Source organism: Lissotriton vulgaris, chromosome 10, assembly GCF_964263255.1.
Source record: "Lissotriton vulgaris chromosome 10, aLisVul1.2, whole genome shotgun sequence".
Taxonomy (NCBI): Eukaryota; Metazoa; Chordata; class Amphibia; order Caudata; family Salamandridae; genus Lissotriton; species Lissotriton vulgaris.
The window spans coordinates 718807388-718832363 of record NC_141698.1 but is presented as its reverse complement, the minus strand read 5'-3'; the positions used below and the strand labels follow the sequence as shown (position 1 = coordinate 718832363).

The following is a 24976-nucleotide window of genomic DNA, read 5'->3' as shown; positions in this document are numbered from 1 at the left end:
TACTAGATGCAAGTATTGAAACAAAGTAGTGCGATCCAATTGCTTTCTCCTCGAGGTGGCTGCTTTTGCTGCTTTTGAGAGCTCCCTTCCTATTGCTTCACTCATGAAGGACTTTAACATTTGCCAGAAGCAGCAGCACTCCTCCAGGTGTCCAGACCATGGTGGCATGCGATTGGCTTACTGTCTGGCCTACCCCCAATCCACCTGACCCTCTCTACAGCTAGGATATTTTGAGGAGCAAGTTGATCTTTTGCAGTCAATGACTGGCCAAGCATTCTCTCACCAGTGGTTTATTTGTGATTCGTTGCGAGACAATTCTCATTGTAGACGGTCTTTCCCAACAGCCTTGTAACTAGGGCTGGTCGTAGTTTGCGAAGTAGCGCTACGCGAAGCTACAAAAGTGCACTTCGCGAGCTACGCGTAGCACTACGTGAACTGCGTAGTAGCATGTTCGCACTGTGCAAGATGCTGTTTTCAAGGACTGCACAGTGCGGACAAGCATTCGGCAATGTGCAATCATTGAAAACTGCATCTTGCACAGTGCGAGCTGTAGTTTTCTGCCGCTCGAGTAGATTTTTACTCCAGCTGCAGCTTTCTCAATGCAGACTGGTAGTTTCTCAGCGTGAACGGTCACGAGCATAGGCGACCACTCGCAATGAGAAACCGGATTGCCCCACGTTAAGAATCTTGCCGGGAGGTTTATTTTCCACGCTCCCAATCGGCCACTTGATGTTGCTGATCGCGAACAAGGAAAAAGTCTCGCCGGGATGTCATTTTGCATGCTTGTGGCCGTCAACTTGACGTTGTCCTACGTGCAGTTTGCGTAGTGCGAAGTAGCGCAAACTTTGCACGGTACGCAAGCGTAGTGTAGTGCTTTGCCCAGGCCTACTTGTAACACTGTCTCCACTGCCTGCCCAAAGGCTCCCTACATCATGCAAGGCCACAGGCATGACTTTTTGTTTTTTGTTTTAAAAGAAAGTGAGGTGTCCATATCCTATGTTTCTACTTCTCATTGGTCACCTGCGAAGACAGATGGCTTATAAATGTAGGCTTTACACCCCTCACTGTGTGAATAACAAACCAATCCTATTTTTTCTCCGTTTAGGGCTAGCCTGAGATAGCGCATGCGCTGTCTCTTCGAGACATTTAGTAAGTGGCTTTTAAAAGTGCCATCAGAGGCTTTTGCTGGCCTACAGCTTTCATTCACGAGCTGGTGTACAGCTGCCATCTTTTTAGGTCTTGCTGAGCCAGCGCATGTGCTGCTCTAAGACATTTAGTATCGGATTTTTCAAAGTGCTGCTGCCACTGGCTTTTGGTGGCCTAGTGCTTGCGTTCACATAAGCGTGCCCGCGCGCAGCCACCATCTGCATAATGGTAGATTAGTTGCGTGCATTTGTTCTGAAGGGCTGGCTGTCATTTTCACTCTTAAGTGTTCACCTTTTTGTGGCCAAACGGGTATGTTTGCCATCTAAGTACGAGAAAGGTCGATGTAGACCGAATCTGCATTCCAAAACTTGATTAAAATTTGCACAGCCATTAAACACTTCATTGTACACTGCAGTATTTGCTTTTGTGTGCCGAGGATTCATTTAGATGAGCATCGTAACTGCTGTAACAGGCCCCGTTTATCCTTGTTGTTTTTATTTTGCCAACTCAGAGTGGTCAAAGTTTGGGAAAGTGACTAGGGTATTACAAAAGTTTTGCTTTCCTATTTGTACCTCATGTGATCTTTTATTTCAGTGGGCAGCGTCAAAACTACTGAACACAAATATACAACATTTGGAGTAGCGTAAATAAGGGAACTCTATTTGGAGTTTCACACTGTTGGGTAGGAATGACATCACCCCCCTCTCCAGCCCTCTCACCCCTACCCTCCTGGCAAAAACATCCTGCAGTTACAAAAGGCAGCAGAAACGCAGCAGCGCTGTGTAAAATACAAATGTTAATTGTACTGAGCACAACACGCTGATTCTGAGACACTACCGTTCTCGTTACAAAGCTTGGAGCTTTTGTGACGTAACTTACGGCCAGAGCGAAATAGGAGCAATTTCTGTATAAGTTTACTACAGAGTATTTTATTTTGTTTAAATACCTTGAATTGCGAATGTTGTGACTTAAGATTTTGTAGTGGATTTCAAAAATACTCTGATGGCGTGCCTTAATGTTCTTTATAGTGTTTTGTCACCATCTTGTGGTTACTACTATTAGACCATTTAGCAAATTGCTGGCTTGTATATCTGGCAAGAACCTTATTTATTATGCACATCTTAAACCGCTGATCTTATCTATCTCGTACAATGTACGGAAAATACACACAAGGAAGGCTGACATCCGCACTCTTGGACCGCCTCGTGTCTAAGTTCATTTAGAGGATTTCACTGGATAAGCACGTGTAATTAAATGCCCCAATATGCAACGCTCTTGCCCTGTCTACTGGGGCAGGGGAGCACTTCATACTGAGCAGCAATCTCGCCAAATTTCTTCGCTATTTCCATCAATTTCCAGCAACAAAGGTTTGCTCTAATTCAAGAAAAAGTAACACACATCACCATGTTTTTAGGTCGCGGCTAACGTATTGTGGGGCCAAAATTCCTGTGTCCATTATTGCCAGGCGTGGCTCTCTTGGAGTACTGGCTAAGCCTCTTGCATCCGCTGTTATCTCTGGTATATCCAACGCAAATTCAGGGTCCAGAGTGCCTACCAAATTCAAGTTTTGGTTTCTTCTCCCATATCACTCCCTAGTGCTTATTTCCGTTGTCTTGTCCAGTGCCATGCTTTTAGTTACCGTGACTTTTCAAATGCCAGATTAGTGCTTAGAAAGGAAACGCACAAGTTCAAGTGCTCTGTATCTCGAGTTCCCCTTTCGTTTGAGAAGCACCCCTTCATGAGAAGTGCTAGTACTCCCACCCCCCCCTTTTTTATCTTGCGCGACAAATTAAATATGTGCAGGTACTCTGCATCTTTCACTTGAAAACATAGGATGTGATGCAATAGCTCCAGTTTGGTGCACCAAGCTTTTAATATTAGAAAGACATAATGGCTAGTGGTTAAAGTGCTGCTCTCAGAATCTTTATAACCCGGCTTCAAATCTAGTATCTGTACTTAACCATATGTAGTGCCATTTTGTGCGAGTCATTCTTGCTCCATTTGCAACATAGAATGTCTAGTGCAAATATGATATCTTAAGTGTAGTGCATTGCCACAATCTTATGGTTCCCAGATGCTTTCACAATGTGTGCCCTTTATGTTTCTGGCATTCTTGTTGACGTTTGTTCTGTTGATATTCCGATTTGTAGTGTTTCCTTTTAATACGGTGTGTTGGATGGTCATTTAGTAAGGCTGGAGTAGGATTATATATTGTTTAATCATTGAATATTTTGTGTAGTGCACTGCTAGATTGGGCTCTGGGTCTGTGGAAAATGATCTTTGCTTCGTTCTGCTGGGGTGTAGAATTTGCACTTCTTAATTTGAGCTGTTGACGGCAGGTGGGGCCCACCAGCACATATTTTTCTCAAGTTGGACCCAGAACAAAAGAGAAAATGTATTCTTTCTTTCTTTCCTTCTGTTTCTTGCTCTCTATCGCCCACTCTTTCCAGTTTTCCGATTGTTTCTTCTTGTCTCTCCTTCTACTCTTTGTTTCAGGGTCTTTCCTGCCACTCCGTGTTTCTGCTCCTCTCGGTTATACACTGTGTGTGTGTGTCCCTCTCTACCCCACACTCGTTCCTCGCTCCCCTTATTCCATCTCTCATCCCCTGGCTTCTCTCCTCTACTCTTGCCCCTTTCCTGTCCCATTGTCCCCTCTTCCTTCTCTGAATCCACTTTATCTCGCTCCCTCCCCCATCTTTCCTATTATCTTTACTCCTAATGTATACATTTATAAAAAGCTCATTATTAATCTAATTTGAGGCTCCTCGTCCCACCGGTTTCTGCTTCTTATTTCTCCTTCCTGCCCTGGTGGGTGCACTTTGAGGTCAGGAGTCTCGCCCTGCAGACCCCACCCATGGCGGGAGGGGTCAGTGGGGTGGGGGCATCTGTTGGGTGCTCCTGCCTCCCTCTACTCCAGGCCTGCTGAGGATGGAGTCCGTTTCTACCAGACATACCCTCGCATTACTGACATCCTAGTTTTTAGTGTGGACTACTTAAACATTTTGAGGAATCCTATCTCCTGAACTCCAAGGGCTGGCGAACAATGGCCCTCTGTTCGCACCGTACAATGTTAACCATTTACTCGCAGGCAGGAGAGGACGTCCGGACACTAACATGACCACGCTTTGCCGTCAGTGCACACAAGTACTGCCTGTGTGTGCCTGTGTATAGGGGATCAGGTCTGCTCTGTTGTGCTGGCAGGCCCCAGAGGAGGCCTTCTGTCAGCAGCATGGCCACCTCTGGGTGCTCGCAGAACAGGAGACAGGCAGGGGGTCACAAGCTTCCAGCATGACTCGTCAGGCAGCTCCTTCTGATAAGTTTGTGTGTTTTGCAGAACACTGTAGGGCACATCTGGATGCTGTTTTTCGGCCACCTAGACATCCTGTAGTGAGGTTGTTGAGCACATTTGGCTTATTCTGCACTGACACAATAGTCACAAGCATTAGCATAGCCAATGGGTCTCGCCTTTGAGACCTTATACGGGTTTAGCAATGCAACAGTTGATGTTTTTGCACCAAGGATATTCTGCTGCCTAACTACTTACTTATAAGGTTCCCGAAAAGCGAGACCTATTGGCTATGCCAATGCTTGTTGTTGCTGTAATCATGCTCCTCTACTCGCACTCCCTCTTCGTCAGTTTCATGCTCTACTAGGCGCACACACTACCAGCAGTCTGTGCATGCTTCTACCAGGCGCACACACTACCATCAGTCTGTGCATGCTTCTACCGCGCACACACTACCAGCAGTCTGTGCATGCTTCTACCAGGCACACACACTACCAGCAGTCTGTGCATGCTTCTACCAGGCACACACACTACCAGCCGTCTGTGCATGCTTCTACCAGGCGCACACACTACCATCAGTCTGTGCATGCTTCTACCGCGCACACACTACCAGCAGTCTATGCATGCTTCTACCAGGCACACACACTACCAGCAGTCTGTGCATGCTTCTACCAGGCACACACACTACCAGCAGTCTGTGCATGCTTCTACCAGGCACACACACTACCAGCCGTCTGTGCATGCTTCTACCAGGCACACACACTACCAGCCGTCTGTGCATGCTTCTACCAGGCACACACACTACCAGCCGTCTGTGCATGCTGTCACCGGGCACACACACTACCAGCCGTCTGTGCATGCTCCTACCAGGCAGGCAGGCAGACATGCTCTTAGAGTTTCTTGGTAAATATGTGTTCGATGTCTGGAGGGAGTGGGTTGAGTTTCCTTAAACCATGCTGAGTATGCAGGTGCAGTGCATGAACTCCTGTGTGAGTGAGTCATGCTGCTGGGGCTCACTCACTCCACACTTGTAAATTGCGCCTGCAACAGGCTTTTTCTCATTTGCAAAGTTCAGCGCATGCAAACCGATAGATATGCAGCCCCCACACCCCCGGGAATGACTGCTTTCTACAACCAGAATGGAAACAACATTCAGAGCAATGAAAACAAGTTCATTTGATGCAAAGATCTGTTAACAAAAACCATGTCCAGCTATTGTAGATCTGGCAGCTTAAACAAAACCGCAACAAAAAACAAACAAGCATTGGCATAGCCAATAGGTCTCGCTTTTTTGATCCTATAAGTATTTAGTTATGCAGCAGAATATCCTCAGTGCAACAACACCAACTGTTGCATGGCTAAACACTTATAAGGTCCCAAATGCGAGACCTATTGGCTATGCCAATGCTTGTTAAATCTGGTACTTGTGCTTTGTTTTTCCAGTTGTAGATGAATTGTAAGACCAATGATGCAAAAAACAAAATCTCAATTTGACATAAAATAATCCCAACAGTAATTTAATCTTTTATTATGAACATTTGTCACAGGCTGGTATCGTAGGCAAAGCTCTGCAGCGGCTCTCTTCATCAGATCACGCGCAGGCTGTAAAACGTTCGCTATTTGCCTCCTCTTACAGAGTTGTTTCTTGTATTCTCCAGGGGTTCTCTCTGTAAAAGAGGCCTAAAAATGGATTACGTTTTAGCTATCAATTTTCTAGACCTATTATTTCAAATAAACATATTGGGCTTTGGGTCAGCCTTGTGCTTATAATTGAAAGGTTATCTCAGTTGCTTTCTCCTGATTAAAGGTCTTTTTTCCCTATTCTAGGTGTTTGTCCTGCCCTGAACATTTAGGTCTCAGTTTTATGCTTGGTTGACTTGAGTCCTTCCACTGCTGACTTTGCTTGCATTAAGGGAGCTACTTTTTCCTTTTCTTTTAAGCACACAATGTGAGTAGGTCTTTTCCTTTCGACTGTGTGCTGCCTTCCCCTTTACTTAGCCCCTGCTTCCATTGTTCTGTTGCTACTCCTCTTTCTTCCAAGATCATCAGTTGCTTTTTTGCATGCTGCTCTATTGGTGGATCCCTTTGAGATTTTACAATTTCAGGATGTTTCACGCAAATGCATGTGCGGTAGGCAGCAACCAAGAAACCGGTTTGTATCATTTGAACAGACCATTCAAAGATGACCGCAGCAGATGTACGCATGCCCCATGGTTAACATAAAATAGGTTTCTTCAAATATTACGATCTCATTCAGAGATGGCTACTATGAATGACTGTGCAGCTATGGCTGCGGCCATCTTTAAATGCATTACTAATCTTTGAACAAACACACTTAAAGATGATTTCTTGCATCTGCATGGAATGTATGTAACAAAAGACTTTGGAAAAGCCAATAAGTTTCACTGCCACTGCTTGACAATATAGATGTAGCTCCCCTGGCAAAGTTAATTCGCTCCTTCTGATTTTTTTTCCCTCCTCCAATCTGCAGATAAATAGGTCGATTTATGATGTCCGGCGTAAAGTCTCCCTATAGTTGGAATCTCCTTGAGCGCATCAGAGCCCTTCCGACACTGATGGTTTCCGTTCCGACCACCCAATTTACGATGTTTGCAGTCAGAATGTAAACTGCGCAGTCGTTCTGAATCTGTCCTGAGCGACTCGCGGAGTATTCATATCAATCGTAACTACATAATACACCCCTATGGACAGCGTTTACGCCCTCAGGATTATGTCTGGTTCCAACAGCCTTTCCGTGTCTTCCTGTCCGACACAAAGGCTGTCGGAAAGTGACTTTTGGGGCCTCTTACTCCGAGGCTTACAGGTGATGGCTGAGGGGGTACCTAAGGGACTCTCCTGTAAAACCCTGCACTGGGACAGGCACCGTGGGGTGCCTGCAACAGGGTGCAGAGTTTTCCAAAAACATCCCGTTTCCTCATAGGAGCCTGTGTTAAAGCCAGTTGTCGGGCGGACACGAGCACCCATAGGGAGCAGTGGGACTCCGACCGAACAGTATTCAGTCTCATCATCATCCGGTGGTTGGAACAGACGACCGCAGGTTAGTCCCAATTCAGAGTCCTTGTCAGACGAAGGCTTGCCGCCTGACATTGTAATGAGGCCCAAAATTTATTCTGAATCAATGGTAATCAGCAAAGACTCAATTTAACTTTCTGAACTTGGTGCTTGCTATTGCTAAATGGATTAGTAATAATTTATACAATCCTGTCAAAACTAAAAGCCGGCTCTTCGGTTCCAGTGTTTCTGCCTGATCAAATAATTTGTGGAATTTTGATTTGTAAATTACTCACCACCAGTTAGATAACCAGCAACCTAGTTGTCATTTTTGAGAGAACCTATTTCGTTCATATATTCAAAGTGTCCCTTCAGTGTTTTTGGAGTCTCACAGGAAGATTTTCTCTTTTCTAGCAAAAGACACCTTCTACTACAGGGGCCTTCAACCTTTTCTCCTATAAGAGAGTCCTATCTTCAATTAAAATAATTTCAAGCTACTGATTCTACTGTGCATTTAATGACTACAGCATACAAGATTAGTTTAGTGGCCTCCTCCTGCAACATTACTAGCATTGGTCACCTCCATGCACCAGGCATGGTTGCCATCAATGTGAAGGTTTTATCAATTTGGAATACCACCTCTATATGGTAATACATGAACGCTATAGCTGCACTGACCCTCACACGAAAGTAGTAATATTAGCAAAAAGTTTGCCGAATGCTTAACTTCACTAAAAAATTACCTTTTAAATATGTTTTGTGAATCCAACCGTTTTCTTCAAGCGTGAGTTTGTTTTGAAAATACACTCATCTCAAATGCACGGCTTTCGATTTTGGGAAACCTAAGTCAATTCGACCAAGCAATAGCTTCTAATTTAGTAGGCTAGTTTGCAAACCAAGTTGCTCTTTGGAAAGAACTACTCGTTGGAAAAGCCTGTACCTGCTGTCATTCAAGGCACTGCTTGATCTAAACTGGACGTCTGCAGATTCTCGTACCTTGTACTACCAAAATATCTTGCTGCGTTTTCAAAGAAGCACTGCTCTACTATCGCCCAGTCTGCCTTAATGGTCTACCATCTCCCCACATTAAAGAAAATTACATTGGCGACCTTTTGAAAAAAACTTGACTTTAAATGTCTGTCTGCTGCAAATTCCCACCTAACTCTGGTCCCGGAATTTTATCTGAAATCTTTATCGCCCTTCGTGTCCTCCAAGCTCGGATAATTCTTCAGCTTTAACAGTTCTAAAGATCAGAAAGGTTTGACTGGGATACTGCTTTTTTTTCTTCTTATATACCTGTCAAAATCTGGCACTGTTTGCCAATACATATCTGGTCAATAACCAACAATCCTCAGTGTATGGGAAGACCCTTGAGACCTTTTTATAGGTCGAGCCTGGGCAGCGCATGTGCTGCTCTGCGAGGCATGCTGTATTGAATTTGAATTTAAAATATTTATAAAGCGCTACATTCACCGTGCGGTTTCTTGGCGCTATGGAGGCTAAAATAGCAGAGGAGAGGCAATAGATGTTGGTACAATGAGAGGAAACCGTAAGAACAATTTACAGAGGGAAGGCCTGGTTGAATAAGAAGGTTTTGAGGTCTTTACGGAAAAGAGGGTAATGCTTGGCCATCCGTAGGTGGTCGGGGAGGGAGTTCCAAAAAGAGGGAGCCAAAAATGAGAAGTTGGCCCCTCCCCACTTTTGCGCTTGTAGCGGGGTACCTGCAAAAGTGATTGGGATGATGAACGGAGCTCTCTGGCAGGGATATACTCCCTTATCAGAGAGGTAATGAAGGCGGGAGCAGAGCCCTGACGCGCCTGGAAGACCATACAACCAGTTTTGAAGAGGGATCGCTCCCTGACTGGCAGCCAGTGGAGCGTCTTCAATAAAGGAGTTGAGTGATGGGAGCGGGAAAGGCCGTACACTAGTCGGGCCGCCTGGTTTTGGACCAGTTGGAGCTTCCGTAGGCTATATGCCGGAATGCCGTTGTACAGGGCGTTGGCGTAGTCCAGCCGGGAGATTACCAAGGCGGACATGATCAGTTTGAGTGCCAGGGGGGAAAAGAAACGAGAGACAGTGCGAATAGTGCGAAGAGTGAGAAAGCAAGAAGAAACAGAACTAACTTGTGAGTGGAGGGTAAGATGATTATTCATTTTGATGCCTAAGGTCTTAACTGTGGGAGAGGGAGTGGGAGGGGGGCCAAAGGAAGAGGGCCAAAATAAAGAGTTCCAGGGACTGGAAGAACCACCCGTGAGCGCCAACTCAGTTTTATCCGGGTTCAGCTTCAGATTGTTGTGGTTCATCCAGTCCCTGATAAAAATCATAGTTGTCTGAAAGTTGGAAATGGAATAGGGAGAAGAAGAGAGGTTGAAGATGAGCTGGAGGTCATCCGCATAGTTATATACGGTGACCTCCAGCTGCTGGAGCGCAAAGATTAGGGGGTAGATATAAAGGTTGAACAAAAGAGGAGAAAGAGGAGAACCCTGGGGAACACCACAGGTGACCTTAAGTGGGGTGGCCGAGAAATCCCCCAACCGGACCCCCTGGGTGCGGTCCCTCAGGACGGACGATAGCCAGACCAGGGCTGAGACCCCGATTGCCGCCGCTCTGACACGTGAAAGCAAGATGGAGTGGTCCACCGTATCAAAAGCGGTGGAGAGATCGAGGAGCACCAGGGCCTGGTGTTTGTTTTTGGTCCATGCCCTCCCTGAGGTTGTCCAGGACCGACACCACGACGGACTCAGTGGAGTGCCTAGGTCGGAAGCCCGCCTGACGAGATGCCAGGCCCCCATTCACTTCTACATGGGTGCTGAGTACCGATGTAACATGGCGCTCAAGCACCTTGCTGTAGGAAGGTGGATACCTGACTATGGTTACCCCCAAACTTTTTGCCTGGTGTTTAGCTGGTTTTTGACATAGTTGGCCTGGGATCCTGCAATTCAGGGCCCCAGGCTAATTGCTCTCTCCTTAAAATGGACTCCATGTACCTTAGGTGCATACACAATTGGAACTAGTTCACCTTATTGGCCCCTGTAACAGTGTACCCAGGGCATAGGTGCATCCAAGGCCTACCAGGGGCTGCAGCATGTATTGTGCCACCCCTGGCCTGGCCTCCATATTTGACACAACTGGCTGATCACTCAGCTGGGGTAAGTTGGTGTAATCACCTCTTACTTAGGTACAGTATGCCTGTGCCTAACCCTAAACTGGACACATATGTTCCTATCAGCCACTCCTATGGAAGGCCTCATCAATCCTGGAGGCAGAGTGCTTGGAAATATGTGAGATGGTGCTCTAGCATGAGCTGAGCCTGTCTGCAGCTGTCGGGAACCACTCCCTAAGCTGTTCTGGGATATTGCCATACCATATACTCTTAAGTGCATTATAATCCTCGCGGTTATATGCTATCTTTGGTTTGGCTTTATCAAAACATGTCGAGTAAGGTGTCATACGAATTGGAATACTATCCCCTCGACAGTTCTGTCGACGGGGATAGCATTCCACCCTTCTAGAGGGACACGACATGTGTGTAGCCTTAACCCCGGTTAAAGTTAACCAGAGCCTCAGCATCACAAAATGGATGCTGCCACCACAGACACGAGTCTGGCCTCCTGCTGCTGACCGAAACTCGGCAGATGGTGGCCTGGACAAAGGGTTTCCTGCCTTGGGAGGTGCGAGCACCACCCCAGACAGGGTTTTGTGTATTGGGTAGGACAGGGCTGAATAGAATCAGACATGCCCGGGGCACACAAGGTGTCCCCGTGCATAGGCCAGTCCAAACCGGTCCTGGGACTTTCCAGACCCAGGGCTGGCAAGGAGCTGGACAAAGGAAAGGGGGTGTAACCGCCCCCCTTCCTGGTTCCTCCCAGAGGAGGGACCTAGTAGGTGATCCACCCCTCAGATTGGGAATAAGAGTGGGAGCAGTGCCATTGCACAGCAGATCATCCTGAATCAACTTGAAATACAGAAGAAGACTGGACTTCGACATTCTGCTGCTCAGAAGACTGAAGAGAATCTCCCTTGTGGCCTAGGAGTGGCCACCCTGTGAACACAGGCACCAACCAGCAACTCGACGTCTGCTTTGCCGCCGCCTCCCGCCGGAGCCCGAGCCCAGAGCCCGACAAGACCCAGACTCCCAGACCTCTCAGAGCCCGATCCACAGTCCCTGCAAAGAAGGGACCCGTGGAGGCACCGAGTGACGTGGGACCGGACCTCTTGGAAGACACTCGAAAAGCTGACTGCGGAGCTTCTGAGGCATCCTCGACGTTGTGCTTTGGGGACTGAGAACCCCCGCCACCGAGCAGCCCTTGCACCGAAGATCAGCCCCCCAGCATCTCCACGATCTGCGTGGGGCCCTTTTGCATTGCGCCACTCGACGCGCCATCCCGGCCACTAGCCACGTGGTCAGCGGCCATCTTGGCGACGAAACCGACGAATTGCACAGCAGGTCTGGTTGCTCCAGACCTACCCAAGCTCCTGTGAAAAGGAGCCCCTGCTCTGACCTTGCTGGTCCGAGTAACAAGCATCTTTCGATTCCTGCGTGGCTTGCATTAGCCAAGGCCTGTTGGCTCCGATCAGGTCGCCGACACCGCCAACAGCGAGAAGCCTGCATGGGACAGCTCGTGACCGACTCCTGGACGTCCTCGACCCCCGGTGTCCACGTGGCTGCAGAGAGAAGCTACCCGACAACGCCTGTTTGCACCCGACATTGCCTGGTTCCAATCTGGTTCCACGGTAGTCACTGGCTAGTGACTTTGAACATTGTCCCCTCTGCTTTCAGGTCTTCACATCTTCAGATCCACCCTTGGATCCACCGGAACTCTTCACATCGAGCCGCCTGCAGCATCTTCAGCTCCAAGCACCATCGATCAGCGTGACGAAACCCGACACTACTTCGACCCTGTGCACCCGCTTCCTGTGGGTGAGGTAACTCATCTCCGCCGGTGTTTCTACACTGGTACACATCTCAAGGGCCTGTGTCTTAGGTTTCAGCATTCTAGGTCACTCGGAAGGTTCCGAACTAACTAACTTTGTACTTTTTACGCACCATAGACTTTACATTGGAAAGTGCGTGCACTTTGAACATTGCACCCGAGTCCCGCGGGCCTTTCCCGACTTAGTCACTGCTAGTCTCGAATAGCTCCAGCGATTCCCAAGGCCCTAGGCCTGTTCCCTTTCCTATTGGTATCTCTTATACCACTTTCTTAGTATATGGTTTAGGTGGCCCCTAGGGCTCATCCATATTGTGCAACTTTTGCGTATTCTAAACTGTCTTGTGATTTAACGCTTGTGCTTCTGGGCTCAAAGAGTCCAGGGGATTTTTATAGTTAATAAATCAATATATATTTTCAATATGTATCTGTGTGGTGTCCCTTTCATTTGGTATTCAAGGGGGTTGTGTATGGTAATACAGCTGGCTTCACATGCCTTTCAGAGTTTAGCCTAAGACTGCTTTGTCCACGTTACCACTAGGATAACTGGTCTACAAGGTTGAATTACAACCAATCATCATAAGGGTTGCTTGGCATGGTACAAAGTGATCACTAAGAATTAGTGAGCATTATATACCAGGCCAACTTCTCACACTTGCCCAAATAGGGCAACAGTGAAATAGGGCGATAGTTGACTGGGGCGGAGGGATCCGCACCAGGCTTCTTCAGAATAGGCACTATTGTGGCAGATTTAAGTGCTGGGATCACAACCCCCTGAGCAAGGGAACTGTTGAGAAAAGTGATCGGGGGCTTGGTGCAAACAGAGTAGATCTGTTGAAGAATACGGGCCGGGCAAATGTCAGCCGGGGAGCCTGACTTTACCTTAGGAAGTATTGCCAGTATGGAGTATGCACTTGAAGCCCCGCCCACTCCACCCATATTTGTCAATGTCTTGTCATTTCCCTTCGTAAATGCGGGCTTCTGATTCATAAATTGACTTGTTAGTCCCTCCTTAGCACCACCTTGTCTTAATTTGTATCCTCCCATGAGGACTGGCCCTTTTACTTTGGTTGTTACACTGTACGTGTTATTTATTTGGTAAGCACTATTTTCTTTAATGAGTTTCGCCTACTGCAGGCGCGACATGTGTTCCTGCAACATTCAGTGAGCAATGCGCTCTTTCACAGGGCGCTTTTACAACAAAAAATGTGTTTTGTCAACTTGAGAGAAATGCTTTTTTGGTAAAAGTGCTCCATACCATGCTCTCACTTCAATAGCGGCTGCTGACCTTTCTTTAGACATGGCTCGTCTACAGAAAGGGGCGTGGCCTCTATTAACGTGAAAAAACAGCATGGGGCACTTGTAAACAACAAGCATTTGCAATGCAATAGGTCTCGCAATTGAGCGATTTTGACCATTTGTTATTGTAAATGACAATGCCTTAAATTGTTGCAGATGTTTTTTAAACACATAAATGGCATTGTCATTTACAATGCCAATAGGTAAAAATCTCTGAATTGCGAGACCTATAGCATTGCAAATGCTTGTAGCAATGTGTAACTTTTTGGTATTGTCATTTAAACTGTCGGCATCCGGACATCTGTTACTTATGCACTAAATGCATTTAACTAAGTCACTGCAGGCATTCATTTCTACTTAAAAGCACTCCCTTCCAGGCAAATGTCTCAGTATTGTCACAAACTCCTCGGTGAATTGAAATATAATTATTTTGTACAGTTTGGGGTACTTGATCTATTCAGTGTGGTATAAAGTAAAAAAGTTCTTCAAAAAGAAAAGGTTGGACGTTTCTTTATGTGCTGATTTGTGCCACGACTAAGTGCAGAAGTTTATAAGGGGTGGGGCAAGGGCAGTCGACTGTATACTGAACTGAGATGTGATTAATAAAAAGCATATTAAGTCCTCTGTGCAGTGGAACAGTGCCTTAAAGGTTCCTCTGTTAAAGATGACACCTATTCAAAACTCACAATTAGAAGCATTTGCAAGTAATAATAATCTTTTATGCAACCAAAGAATCCTGCCATTATGCTTTCCAATAAGGTTCCATTCTGTTCTTTCATGAAAATCTGTCGACAGCGTGTGCGCGAGCGACCACGCTCATCATATAATTATCAGGCTAAGAAAAGCAACATTACTTGCAATTAGCATTTGCTAAACCGCAGTTTCAAGTAGGTAATTAAGCTCATGTGTTGTAGTGATGCCTAATTTATGCCATAGTGTTATTGGCATTATGACTTTGCCTGATTGCCATTTTGCCTTTTTGTCTTCTCACAGTTACCAATTACAATAACGTGCTTGAAACCAATTCGGATTCCGATGACGAAGACAAACTGCACATTGTGGAAGATGAAAGTGTTACAGACGCCGGTGATGACGTGCCAGAAGATGACTTGCCAACAGACCATACAGTGTTACAGGAAAGCAGTGAGAGAGAAAGCAGTGGCAAAAGTTGCTGGGAAGATGATGGTACGTTCTGTGCTATATTTTGATTAGATAGTAACCTAACTTAACTGATCGCGTTTACACTACAGCAATCGATTAGTTTAAAAAGCATTGCATCACCAGCGTTGTTAAAGCCAGTAGGTTGACTTAAATGTGCTTAATGTGCTAATGCCTGCAAACTGCAATTAAACCCAGACCAGTTTGCTTTGACAGTGCTTGTTTTGTTTGAAGCAGTTAAATTGTGTACTCATGCATGTATGTAAACCTACATTTGAACATGTGACTCGCACATAATTCCCGACTAAAGCCTTTAGAAAAAAAAGGCTACACTGAAAAAACCAAATTAAAATGATTGCAATGTTTACACCAGCCAAGCTGTTGATTACAACCGTATTGGGTGCTTTTGAGCTGTTAGTGCCTCAGCATTTCAGCTCGGGATTTCTATGGAAGGTGGAAAGATTCATCCAACTGCCAATTGCACGTACTGACAAAGAAATAATCTTTTGGGTAGATCCAGTAGATCCAGAGTCCACTCTTTGTATTCCTTTTTTTAAAAAAATTATTTTTTAAGCATTGTTAATAGATCTTGCAGACAGCGGCACTTACAAGCCAGTCCTAATCTTGCCCTGCAAGAATGCAAATTCAGTACAGTAATTATAATTAAACCGAAGTGTTTAGAGGATTATAGTTCTGTTTATATTTAATCTTGTTTTACATACAAGTAATGTGTTACCAAATGCTTGCTTTCCCAGATTTCTTTTTTCCCTTCAGTTTCCTCTAGTGTGTGACAAAGCGATGTATGGGATAGTTAAATGGCTGTTAAAATACTTTTACTCTAGGTAAGGTGTCAGAGAAGCTCCTTATTCTTGATGGTGCCATGAGTCGCATAAAAAGAAACATTAAATATCATTTAATTTAAAGTACTAGGGCCTATGAGACTCGTATGAAATGATAGCCTTTTTTCCTTCTATTGTTACGCTTGTTTACGGATTTCTTTAGGTTTCGATTTAAGGTAGCTATAGATGTTAAGCCTAACTCTGAAAGGCAGCAGAGCACTTTCATTTGACCAAAGTACACTTTGAGGTGTTCTGGTTCCAGGTGCATGGATGGCCACAACTTATTTGACTAAAATTAGAAACCTATATGATAATATGGGAAGCTGATTCACAGAAGAGGTTCGTGAGGAGGGAAAAGAATTATCTGTAGAAAAGGAGGGGTTTCCAAGAGTGTAGAAACGTAGTTTTGATTTGCATTGGCCAGAGATGACTTTCTGTGGTATACATTACTGTATTTAGGCTGGTGTTGGTAGTTTCTTGGAGGCTGGTAAAAAGATAATTTCCCAGATAATGAGAGGAAGAATACTTCCACTACGCTATGGAATGTGTACTTGATAGAAAAGGTGTGATACTACTCCGAAGCGTTTGTGGACTTTCACATTCTGTTTAACCAAGATCTACCAACCGATATAGATTGCCAGGGGCTTGATATTAATGTACTCCGTGGTGGACCTGACCAGCCTTGTCCAAATGTTTTGATAGTTGTTTAAGCCAATATATGGACTGCCTGTAATTGTGCAGGCTGCGACAACACCTTTATATATAGATATGTCCTCTGCGTCCAGGTGTAAAACAGTGCCGTGCTTGGATGATTTGACCTTCCAAAGTTCCTTCTGAAGTTCATTTAATGACTAAAAATTATAGGTGTAAAAATGTGTCCCTTGATTTTTATCCTTTCATCGATAATTGAGGCATTGAAGATGTCCCAAGTAGACTGTGGGAGTGCAGGCCGGATAAATAGACGTGGAGGCTGTAGATAGTGGGCCAGTGGGGCTGTTTTATTTAACAAGAAAACAAATGTTTTAAACAGGGATTGTCTTTGTGAGTTTAGCAATGGGGACTCCGGTTCTTCTTTCCTGATGGGTCTTGGATACTTGCTCCTTCGGCAAAAGGGGACGTCTCTCTGGTGGATGATCCTTTCCCAGGAGGCTCAGAAGAGGAAAGAAAAAAGGAGCCATCAGTGATGATATGGTTTATCCCTTGCAGGTTTAGACACTATGGTCTCCGTCACCACACCCGGTTGGTGCAACACACGGGGTTAAGGGCAAGTGAGGGGAGTTGAGGGCAAGTGAGGGGAGTAAGGGTAATGTGAGGAAGTGGGGGGGAGAGAAAGGAACTTGAAGGAGTGATTGACAGGACGGGTAGTGTACAGTGACTATTCTCTATTCTCATGAGGTACAGTGCCGAGGAAAGTCGACTTTCTAGGGAAACTTCTTTTTAGAGCCCAAATGTGCCCCCCCCCCCAATTACGCTTCTCCCCAGTACACTTATCGGTAAAAAGGAAGGCATCAAGGCTCATTCGGCCATTTAAGTGCCGTCCCCTCAGTCTAAACCACCCGCCTCCCTTCTATACAAACAAACGCCTCCTGCCTCCCTTCTATAAAGATGAACGCCTCCTGCCACCCCAGTCCCTCTTTCCCCTGCTTCTAGAAACTCACCGGCTCTGCCCCAACTCTCCTGAGCTGCGGCCGCTCTTCAGCCACCTCCGGGGGGACCACCACTCTTCGTACCACGTCTCCGCTTCTTCCTGGTCTCCTGCGTCTGCTTCTTCTCCTTTAGTCTTTCTCCCGACGTCTTCTCCTTTTCCCTCGTCTTGGTCCACTTGCTGCTTCTCCCGCCTTCCGGCTTTATCACTCCAACTGGTTGTATCTCTGGCCCTTTTCACCTCCTGTGCAGGACTTTTTCCGGGGTTAACCACACCCTCTTCCTGTCTTGGGGTCTGCTCTACGAGGATAGGACATGGGGGAGGAGTTACGTCTCGGCTTGGTTTTTCCTCGCACTGGAATCGGGCGGACTTCTCTTGTACAGGTAGGTTTTGTGAGTGTTGTGGCTCCACCATTGGGCCTGTCGCGTCCGTCATTCCCTCACCCATGCTGTCCTTCTAGTAGAGGCAATGTCACAGGGATATTTAGAAAAAAAGTCTGCATTTGCATGGTCTGCACCCTTCCGATGCTTTGTGTGTAATTTATATGGCTGCAACATCAAGAACCAGCGCAACACCCTTTTGTTGTTTCCTTTGTTGCGCGCAAGCCATTCTAACGGGGCATGGTCGGTATATAGCGTGAATTCCTGACCCTCCAGGTAGTATTTTAGGGTGTCATGGGCCCATTTTATGGCCAGGGCTGCTTTTTCTATCACTGCATAGTTACGTTCCCTGGGAAATAGTTTCCAACTTATATACAGTATTGGTCTTTCCTCTCCTTGTTGATTTCTCTGGGACAATACTGCTTCTAGTCCCTGGTCAGAGGCGTCCTTCTGAAGTATGAAGAGTTGGGTATAGTTGGGGCTGGCTAACACTGTATCAGAGGTCAGGGTCTTTTTTGCTGTCTCAAACGACTGGATGAGATCAAGGCTGGGCTCTCTTAATAGGGCTCGGTTTTTACATTCTTTTGTAAGAGGTCTGTGAGAGGGGCTGCGATCTGTGAGAATCTGGGTATAAACCTCCTATAATAACCGAGTAGCCAGAGAAAAGATCGGAGGACTTTTGCAGTACGGGGAAAGGGTACTTGGGCTATGGCGGAGAGTTTGGTGCTTTGTTGTCTTATCACTCCCTCTCCTAACAGTTAACCCAGATACTTCACGTTTTGGGCGGCTAGATGACTTTTGGTTGGATTGATTTTGAAGCCCTGATTCCCCAAAGCCTGTATCACTTTATACAGATGAATTAGATGCTGTCCCCAGGAGTTGCTATATATGACAATGTCATCTATATAGGCTCCTGCATATTTCTCGTGGGGACGCAGTATGAGGTTCATTGCTCTCTGAAATGTAGCCGGAGCCCTGTGTAAACCGAAGGAAAGAATGATAAATTGGAATAACCCATATGGAGTGGAGAATGCGGTTTTCTCTCGGCCTTTTGCCCTCAGGGGAATCTGCCAATACTCCTTACATAAGTCTACTGTACTGATGTACTTGGCCTTCCAAATTCGCTCTATCATCTCGTCTACTCGGGGTAGTGGGTAGGTGTCGAACTCCGATGCTTTGTTGACCTCTCTGAAGTCAATATAGAATCGTACCGAGCCATCTGGCTTTGGCACGAGGACGATGGGTGAATTCCATTCACTTACTGAGTTTTCTATAATCCCCATTTTCAGCATTTGTTTGACCTCCTCTCTGATGGTTTGTCGGCGGGCCTCAGGTATGCGATATGGATGGAGTCGTACTTTTTTCCCAGGGAGGGTCTTGATGGCGTGTTCTACTAATGTAGTTTTTCCTGGAGTTGGAGTTGAGGAAAACACATTTTGTAAAGGTAGCAGGTTATCCACCAGATTGTTTTTCAAATGGGTAGGCAAGTCGGTGTCCAAACATTGATATAAGGGATGGACACCCTCGACATGTCCCATCAAGTTTGGAAGGGGCCCCTCCCATTTTTTAAAAAGATTAACATACAGATTGGAGCTGGACAAAGATAGAGGTACCTCCCAAATGTAAGTGAAAGGTGTAACAGTTTCTAACACTGTATAAAGGCCCTGCCACTGGCCTAACAGTTTATGATCTGACAAGGTCATCATCAACAGGACCGCGTCGCCTTCAGAAAAGGACCTAATTTTAGTGTTTTTATCATATTGTCTCTTTTGGGACTCCTGTGCTTTTTCCTTGTTTCGGACTAAGGTTCTGATCTGACCCAGCTGGGTTTTTTAATTACTGACCTATTCTATCAAGCAGGTGGTACTATGGGGTTCTGTTTCCCAGGTTTCACGCAACCTGTCCAGCAGGGAGCGAGGCTGATGACCATAAAGTAATTCAAACGGGGAAAACCCCGTACTCTTCTGTGTTTGGCAGCGTATGGCATACAATGCGAGTGGTAACATATCCTCCCACCGTTTGGACTCTAAAGCCAGAAGTTTTTTGAAAGTGGTTTTTAGAGGAGCATTGTAGCGCTCGACAAGACCGTCTATTTGGGGGTGATACGCTGCCGTTTGGATTTGCTTGATTCCCAACGGAGAGCACACTTGCTTCATCAATTTTGAGACGCATGGGGTCCCTTGATCCGTCAGGATCTCCTTCGGAAACCCCACTCTGGAAAATACAGCTATCATAGCTTTAGCTATGCTTGAGGCATCTGGATGGCGTACAGCAATGGCCTTCGGAAAACGGGTCGTGTAATCTGAGGACCAATACATAGCTGCACCCGCTACGAGAGGGCAAAAGGGGGCCTATGATATCCATCCCGATTCTATAAAAGGGTTCCTCAATGATGGGGAGAGGATGGAGAGGTGCATCTAGAGGGTATGCATCTACTGTTCTTTTGACAGATTGGCGCTGTCACAACAGTAAGTTTTTAATCTATGGAAAATACTGGGCCAATAGAACTGCTTGGTTATGAGCTGTTCGGTGTTTTCATCCCCAAAATGCCCATCCAACAAATGGGTATGTGCCAGATAAAGTACTTTGTCCCAAAAGGGGGTAGGGGGTAGGGGACTAACAACTGAGGCAGTTTAGTGGGCTCTGCCTTCCTGTATAACAGTCCATTTTTTCCAAAGAAATAAGAACATACATGTGATGGGTCTTCCTGGCTGACGGCTTGATTCCAGGCCTCTTGCAGAAGTGGGTCCTCCCTCGCTTTCCCAAGAGTCTTCCACTGGTACGGCAGGGTATGCTCCGGTGGTTTGTCCCTTTTCTCTTCGTCTTTGGGTTTTCTAGGCTTCGAGGGAGGCCATTCGGGCATTACCCCACCATTCTTCTTCCTTAGTGTTTGCTTCTTGAAAGAGCTTTGGTAGATGAGAATAATCGTTCCCCCAATATCACTTGTTCAGGTAATCGTGGAATGAGTCCCACTTTTAATTCAGACCCTGGATCCGTGGCATGTTAGATGTGAACCAGGGTGGTAGGATATGTTTTGGTATCACCATGGACGCATTGGATGTTTACAACACCATCTACAGGGCTGTGTTTGTTTCCCAAGTCTAGAGGCCTTATCACACTTTGTCGGCAGCCAGTGTCAGCTAGGGCAGTCAAGGGACGCCCATTTACAGTTACATCACAACGATAGGGGTGTTATTGCGGGGACTGAGTAAGACAGCAATAGTTCTTGGTAAGACCGATCTCCATTGGTTCCTCTTTCTGTGGCCAGAAGCAGGCTATATGCGCCATACCCCCACAGCTATAACATTGTAGACCGGGGGTAGGGGTTCTCACCACCGTTGGTCCCGTGGGTCGAAAAACTGGTGGTCTGAACACTGGGGTTCTGGGTTTGACTGTCACAGGATCCGGTTTTTGGACGGGCATTCGAGAAGGGCGATGTCCCCCACTCGTGTTGGTTCTCCAGCTGCTTTCTTCACGTCCCCTTTGTACCTCTTGAGCTCTATTATAGGCACTGGCTATCTCCACCGCAGTTTCTAGGGTGAGACGGACATGTTGTCTTACCACCTCTGTATCGGGGGGTGAAGAGCGGACAAATACTGTTCCAAGTAGACCTTGGCCATTATCTGGAGAAGTGTGGCACACTGGTTAGAAGCGGCAGACCCCGATGCAGAGGTATGACCCGGGACCAGGGTTCAATTCCTGACGTGGCAGGGTCTTGGACTCAATGTCCACGGACTCGATAATTCTCGACTCTGTGCCTACTCTAATCATGGGTCCCACTCTGCAACTCTGGGCAATAGCTTGCTTAATCTCCACAACGGCCCCGAAAGCGCTGGGATGCCTGGCTTCACCTCGGGGGTGCCCAGTATGGGGACTCTCTCAGGGAAAGCCAGGAAGGGTTCCACAGCGGTATACAGCGCCAGTATGCCTGAAAGGTGATAGTGCGCTTTACAAGTATACATACATTTACATTTACATACATATCTCTTCCTTAGTGGCAGTGGTGGGTTTTACCCACCGGTCAGCTATATCCTTTACTCGAAAATATAAAGCTCTGGGGGTTTCCTGGGGCCCTTCCTTAATTTGTCGTAGTTTCATTCTATAGGTATCATCGTCAATCCCTAGAAGCTCCATGATGGAGTGCTTTATCTCGTCATAAGTGGTTGTACCCAGGATATTAGCTTGATAAGAGGCTTGTAGTTCCCCAGACCGTAAAGGTCCCAAGTACTGGCCCCATCTCTCAATAGGCCATGCAGCAGCTCGAGCAATTTGTTTGAAATTATTGAAAAAATATTCTGGGTCTTCCCACTCCACGTATTTCTGCGGAATCACAGATGGTAGGGTGTTTGGGCCTCTTTGTTGTCCCATGGCATCTACGAGTTTTCCCATGGCGGTGTCATGAGACTGTACTTGCTCTACCATAGCCCTTTGTAATTTCTCCCGGTCTTCTTCCACTACCGTGGGGAATTTTTCCATAGCCTTTCCTAGGCTAGCCTGATTTTCAGCCATTCGTGTTAGCACGTCCTCCATGTCTCTGGCGGATCCTACTTCTGACACCACTTGTGGGAGTGCAGGCCGGATAAATAGACGTGGAGGCTGTAGATATTGGGCCAGTGGGGCGGTTTTATTCAACAAGAAAACAAATGTTTTAAACGGGGATTGTCTTTGTGAGTTTTACAATGGTGACTCCGCTTCTTCTTTCCTGATGGGTCTTTGATATTTGCTTATTCGGGAAAAGGGGACGTCTCTCTGCTGGTTGATCCTTTCCCATGAGGCTCAGAAGAGGAGAGAAAAAAGGAGCCGTCAGTGATGGTATGGTTTATCCCTTGCAGGTTTAGACACTATGGTCTCAGTCACCACACACGGTTGGTGCAACACACTGGGTTAAAGGCAAGTGAGGGGAGTAAGGGTAATGTGAGGAGGGGGGGGGGAAGGAACTTGAAGGAGTGATTGACAGGACAGTTAGTGTACAGTGTGACAATTCTCTATTCTCATGCGGTGCGGAACAGTGCTGGGGAAAGTCGACTTTCTAGGAAAACTCCATTTTGGAGCCTAAATGTGCTTCCCCCCCAATTACGCTTCACCCCAGTACACTGTTATCGGTAAAAAGGAAAGCATCAAGGCTTACTCGGTCATTTAGGTGCGGTCCCCTCAGTCTAAACCTCCCGCCTCCCTTCTATACAAACACCTCCCGCCACCCCGGTCCCTCTTTCCCCTGCTTCTAGAAACTCACCAGCTCTGCTGCAACTCTCCTGAGTTGCGGCCGCTCTTCAGCCACCTCCTGCGGGGACCACCACTCTTCGTACCACGTCTCCGCTTCTTTCTGGTCTCCCACTGCTGCTTCTTCTCCTTTAGTGTTTCTCCCGACGTCTTCTCCTTTTCCCTTGTCTCTGTCCGCTTGCTGCTTCTCCTCCCTTCCGGCTGTATCGCCCCAACTGGTTGTATCTCTTGCCCTTTTCACCTCCTGTACAGGACTTCTTCCGGGGTTAACCACATCCTCTTCCAGTCTATGGGTCTGCTGTACGGGGAGAGGACACTGGGGAGGAATTACGTCTCAGCTTGGTTTTTCCCCACGCTGGAATCGTGGTCTTCCCTTGTATAGGTAGGTTTTGCGAGTGTTGCAGCTCCACCATCTGGCCTGTCGCGTCCGCCATTCCCTAACATGGACATACTATCTGTTGGTCAGAAATAACATACCAGCTGAGGTGAGTTTAATTGAAGACAAATGTCTAGGAGAAAGACCTGATGGCCATGTTGAAGACTGAGAGGTCAAGGAGGATGTAGATCACTGGATCATCTTTACCAGGGAATTTTAGGGCTTCATCAATCACTAAGTTTGAGGTTTTGTTCTGCACTTGATGGATGTTTGATATGTAGGGCAGATTGTGTTGATCGATGTGGGTATCTAGGTGTAATGTCGCCAATCTTTACAGGACACTACCCACAAAAGTGAGGTGGGTTATTGGCTGCCAAATGACCAAGCCATTGAGTCAGGGTTGGGTTTTTGAACAACTTTGCTGTTTGAGCACTTTAATGTGAGTGTAGAGGTGCCAGTCCCACGTGATGGGCTGATGATAATCCGGTATGGACTGACAGCAGTTAAAGTTAAAATATGTTGATGGAAGGGAGTACCTTTTTAAGTGCTATTTATACCATTTGTAGGATGTGGCATGGAAATATGAGGGCAGAGTCTTGCGAAATGGAAATTGCGATCTAGTATGTGCATGGGAGGACAAGATGAAAGTTGACCAAATAGATATTGGAAAGGTTAGATATTATGAAGAGTATTCGTTTTGTCAATGGCTTTTCAGAGCAGTGAGGCATGGCAGGCAGTAGAAGTGAATCTACATGTATGACTGTAAGAAAGTTGGCCTTTGTTTCATAGTCTGAGCCATTTAGCTTTTTAGTTCAATAGTTAACTGCGGACCATAATGTGGAGATCTCATTGTGAAAGCGTCAATAGATTTCAACACTTTCTACTAATCTTAACACAAACATTGATTTGTATAAATTCCCACTTTAAAATGAGAACAATTTTATATTTAAAGACTTAATTGTGCTTAAACTGCTGACTAAAACTACATTTCAAAACAAGAATGTTTAGGAAAGGAAGTGGATTATCTCAATATCATTTCACTGCAGATCTATTTACAAGATGAGATGACTAGCAAACATCTGTTAAAGGCTTCATTCATTGTCCATATATCCTGCTTCAGTACCAGACTAGAATACCTAATCTCACTCAGTTTCCATCTAGTCCCCGGATCCCAAAATCCTTTGTGCCTCAACTGATGATAAATTGGTTTTGGAGCTTTGTTCACGTTTTCTAGGCAGTAAAATAGAGACTTCTGGCTCTCCCTAAACTGTAGTCGTCTAACATTTCACTTATGGCAGCTTAGATAGGTGGCAGGTCTGTTTTTTTTTAAATTCATTTTTTTAACAATTCTTGTAGATTTTTGTTATTCCGTTTTTGAGCAGTGACTAACTCGCCAACTGCAGCATGGAAATCAGTTAGGTAGAGCAGAGTATTTTGGCAAAGGAGTTAATGAACAACTCCGTATTTGTAGAGGTTCAGTTATTTGTAGACTCAGAATGGTATTTGTGGATGTTTGGGTGCCGGGAGTTATCAAGCCTTTGGATAGCGATTGATGTCAGTCTTCTAGGTGGTGCTTATAACTGTAAAAGCTTTACCACACCAACTGACCATGTGCCCCAGGCCCACATCTATAGCAAACATTGTACTGTGGTCTGTGGCAAGGGGCAGTGGATACCATCCCGTC

At 46.1% G+C, this 24976-nt stretch overlaps 1 protein-coding gene across 3 annotated transcripts in view; it reads left to right on the top strand.

Moving 5' to 3' along the window:
- Positions 1–24976, top strand: part of ZEB1 (zinc finger E-box binding homeobox 1) — a 427369-nt gene that overhangs the window by 116721 nt on the left and 285672 nt on the right. For all 3 annotated transcript variants that reach the window (XM_086941557.1, XM_086941556.1, XM_086941555.1), the window contains exon 2: positions 14668–14859. Coding sequence is in view for 2 of the 3 variants with exons in the window: in XM_086941556.1 (XP_086797682.1) it covers positions 14668–14859 (192 nt within the window). In the remaining variant the exon portion in view is untranslated. The remainder of the gene's footprint in view (positions 1–14667; positions 14860–24976) is intronic.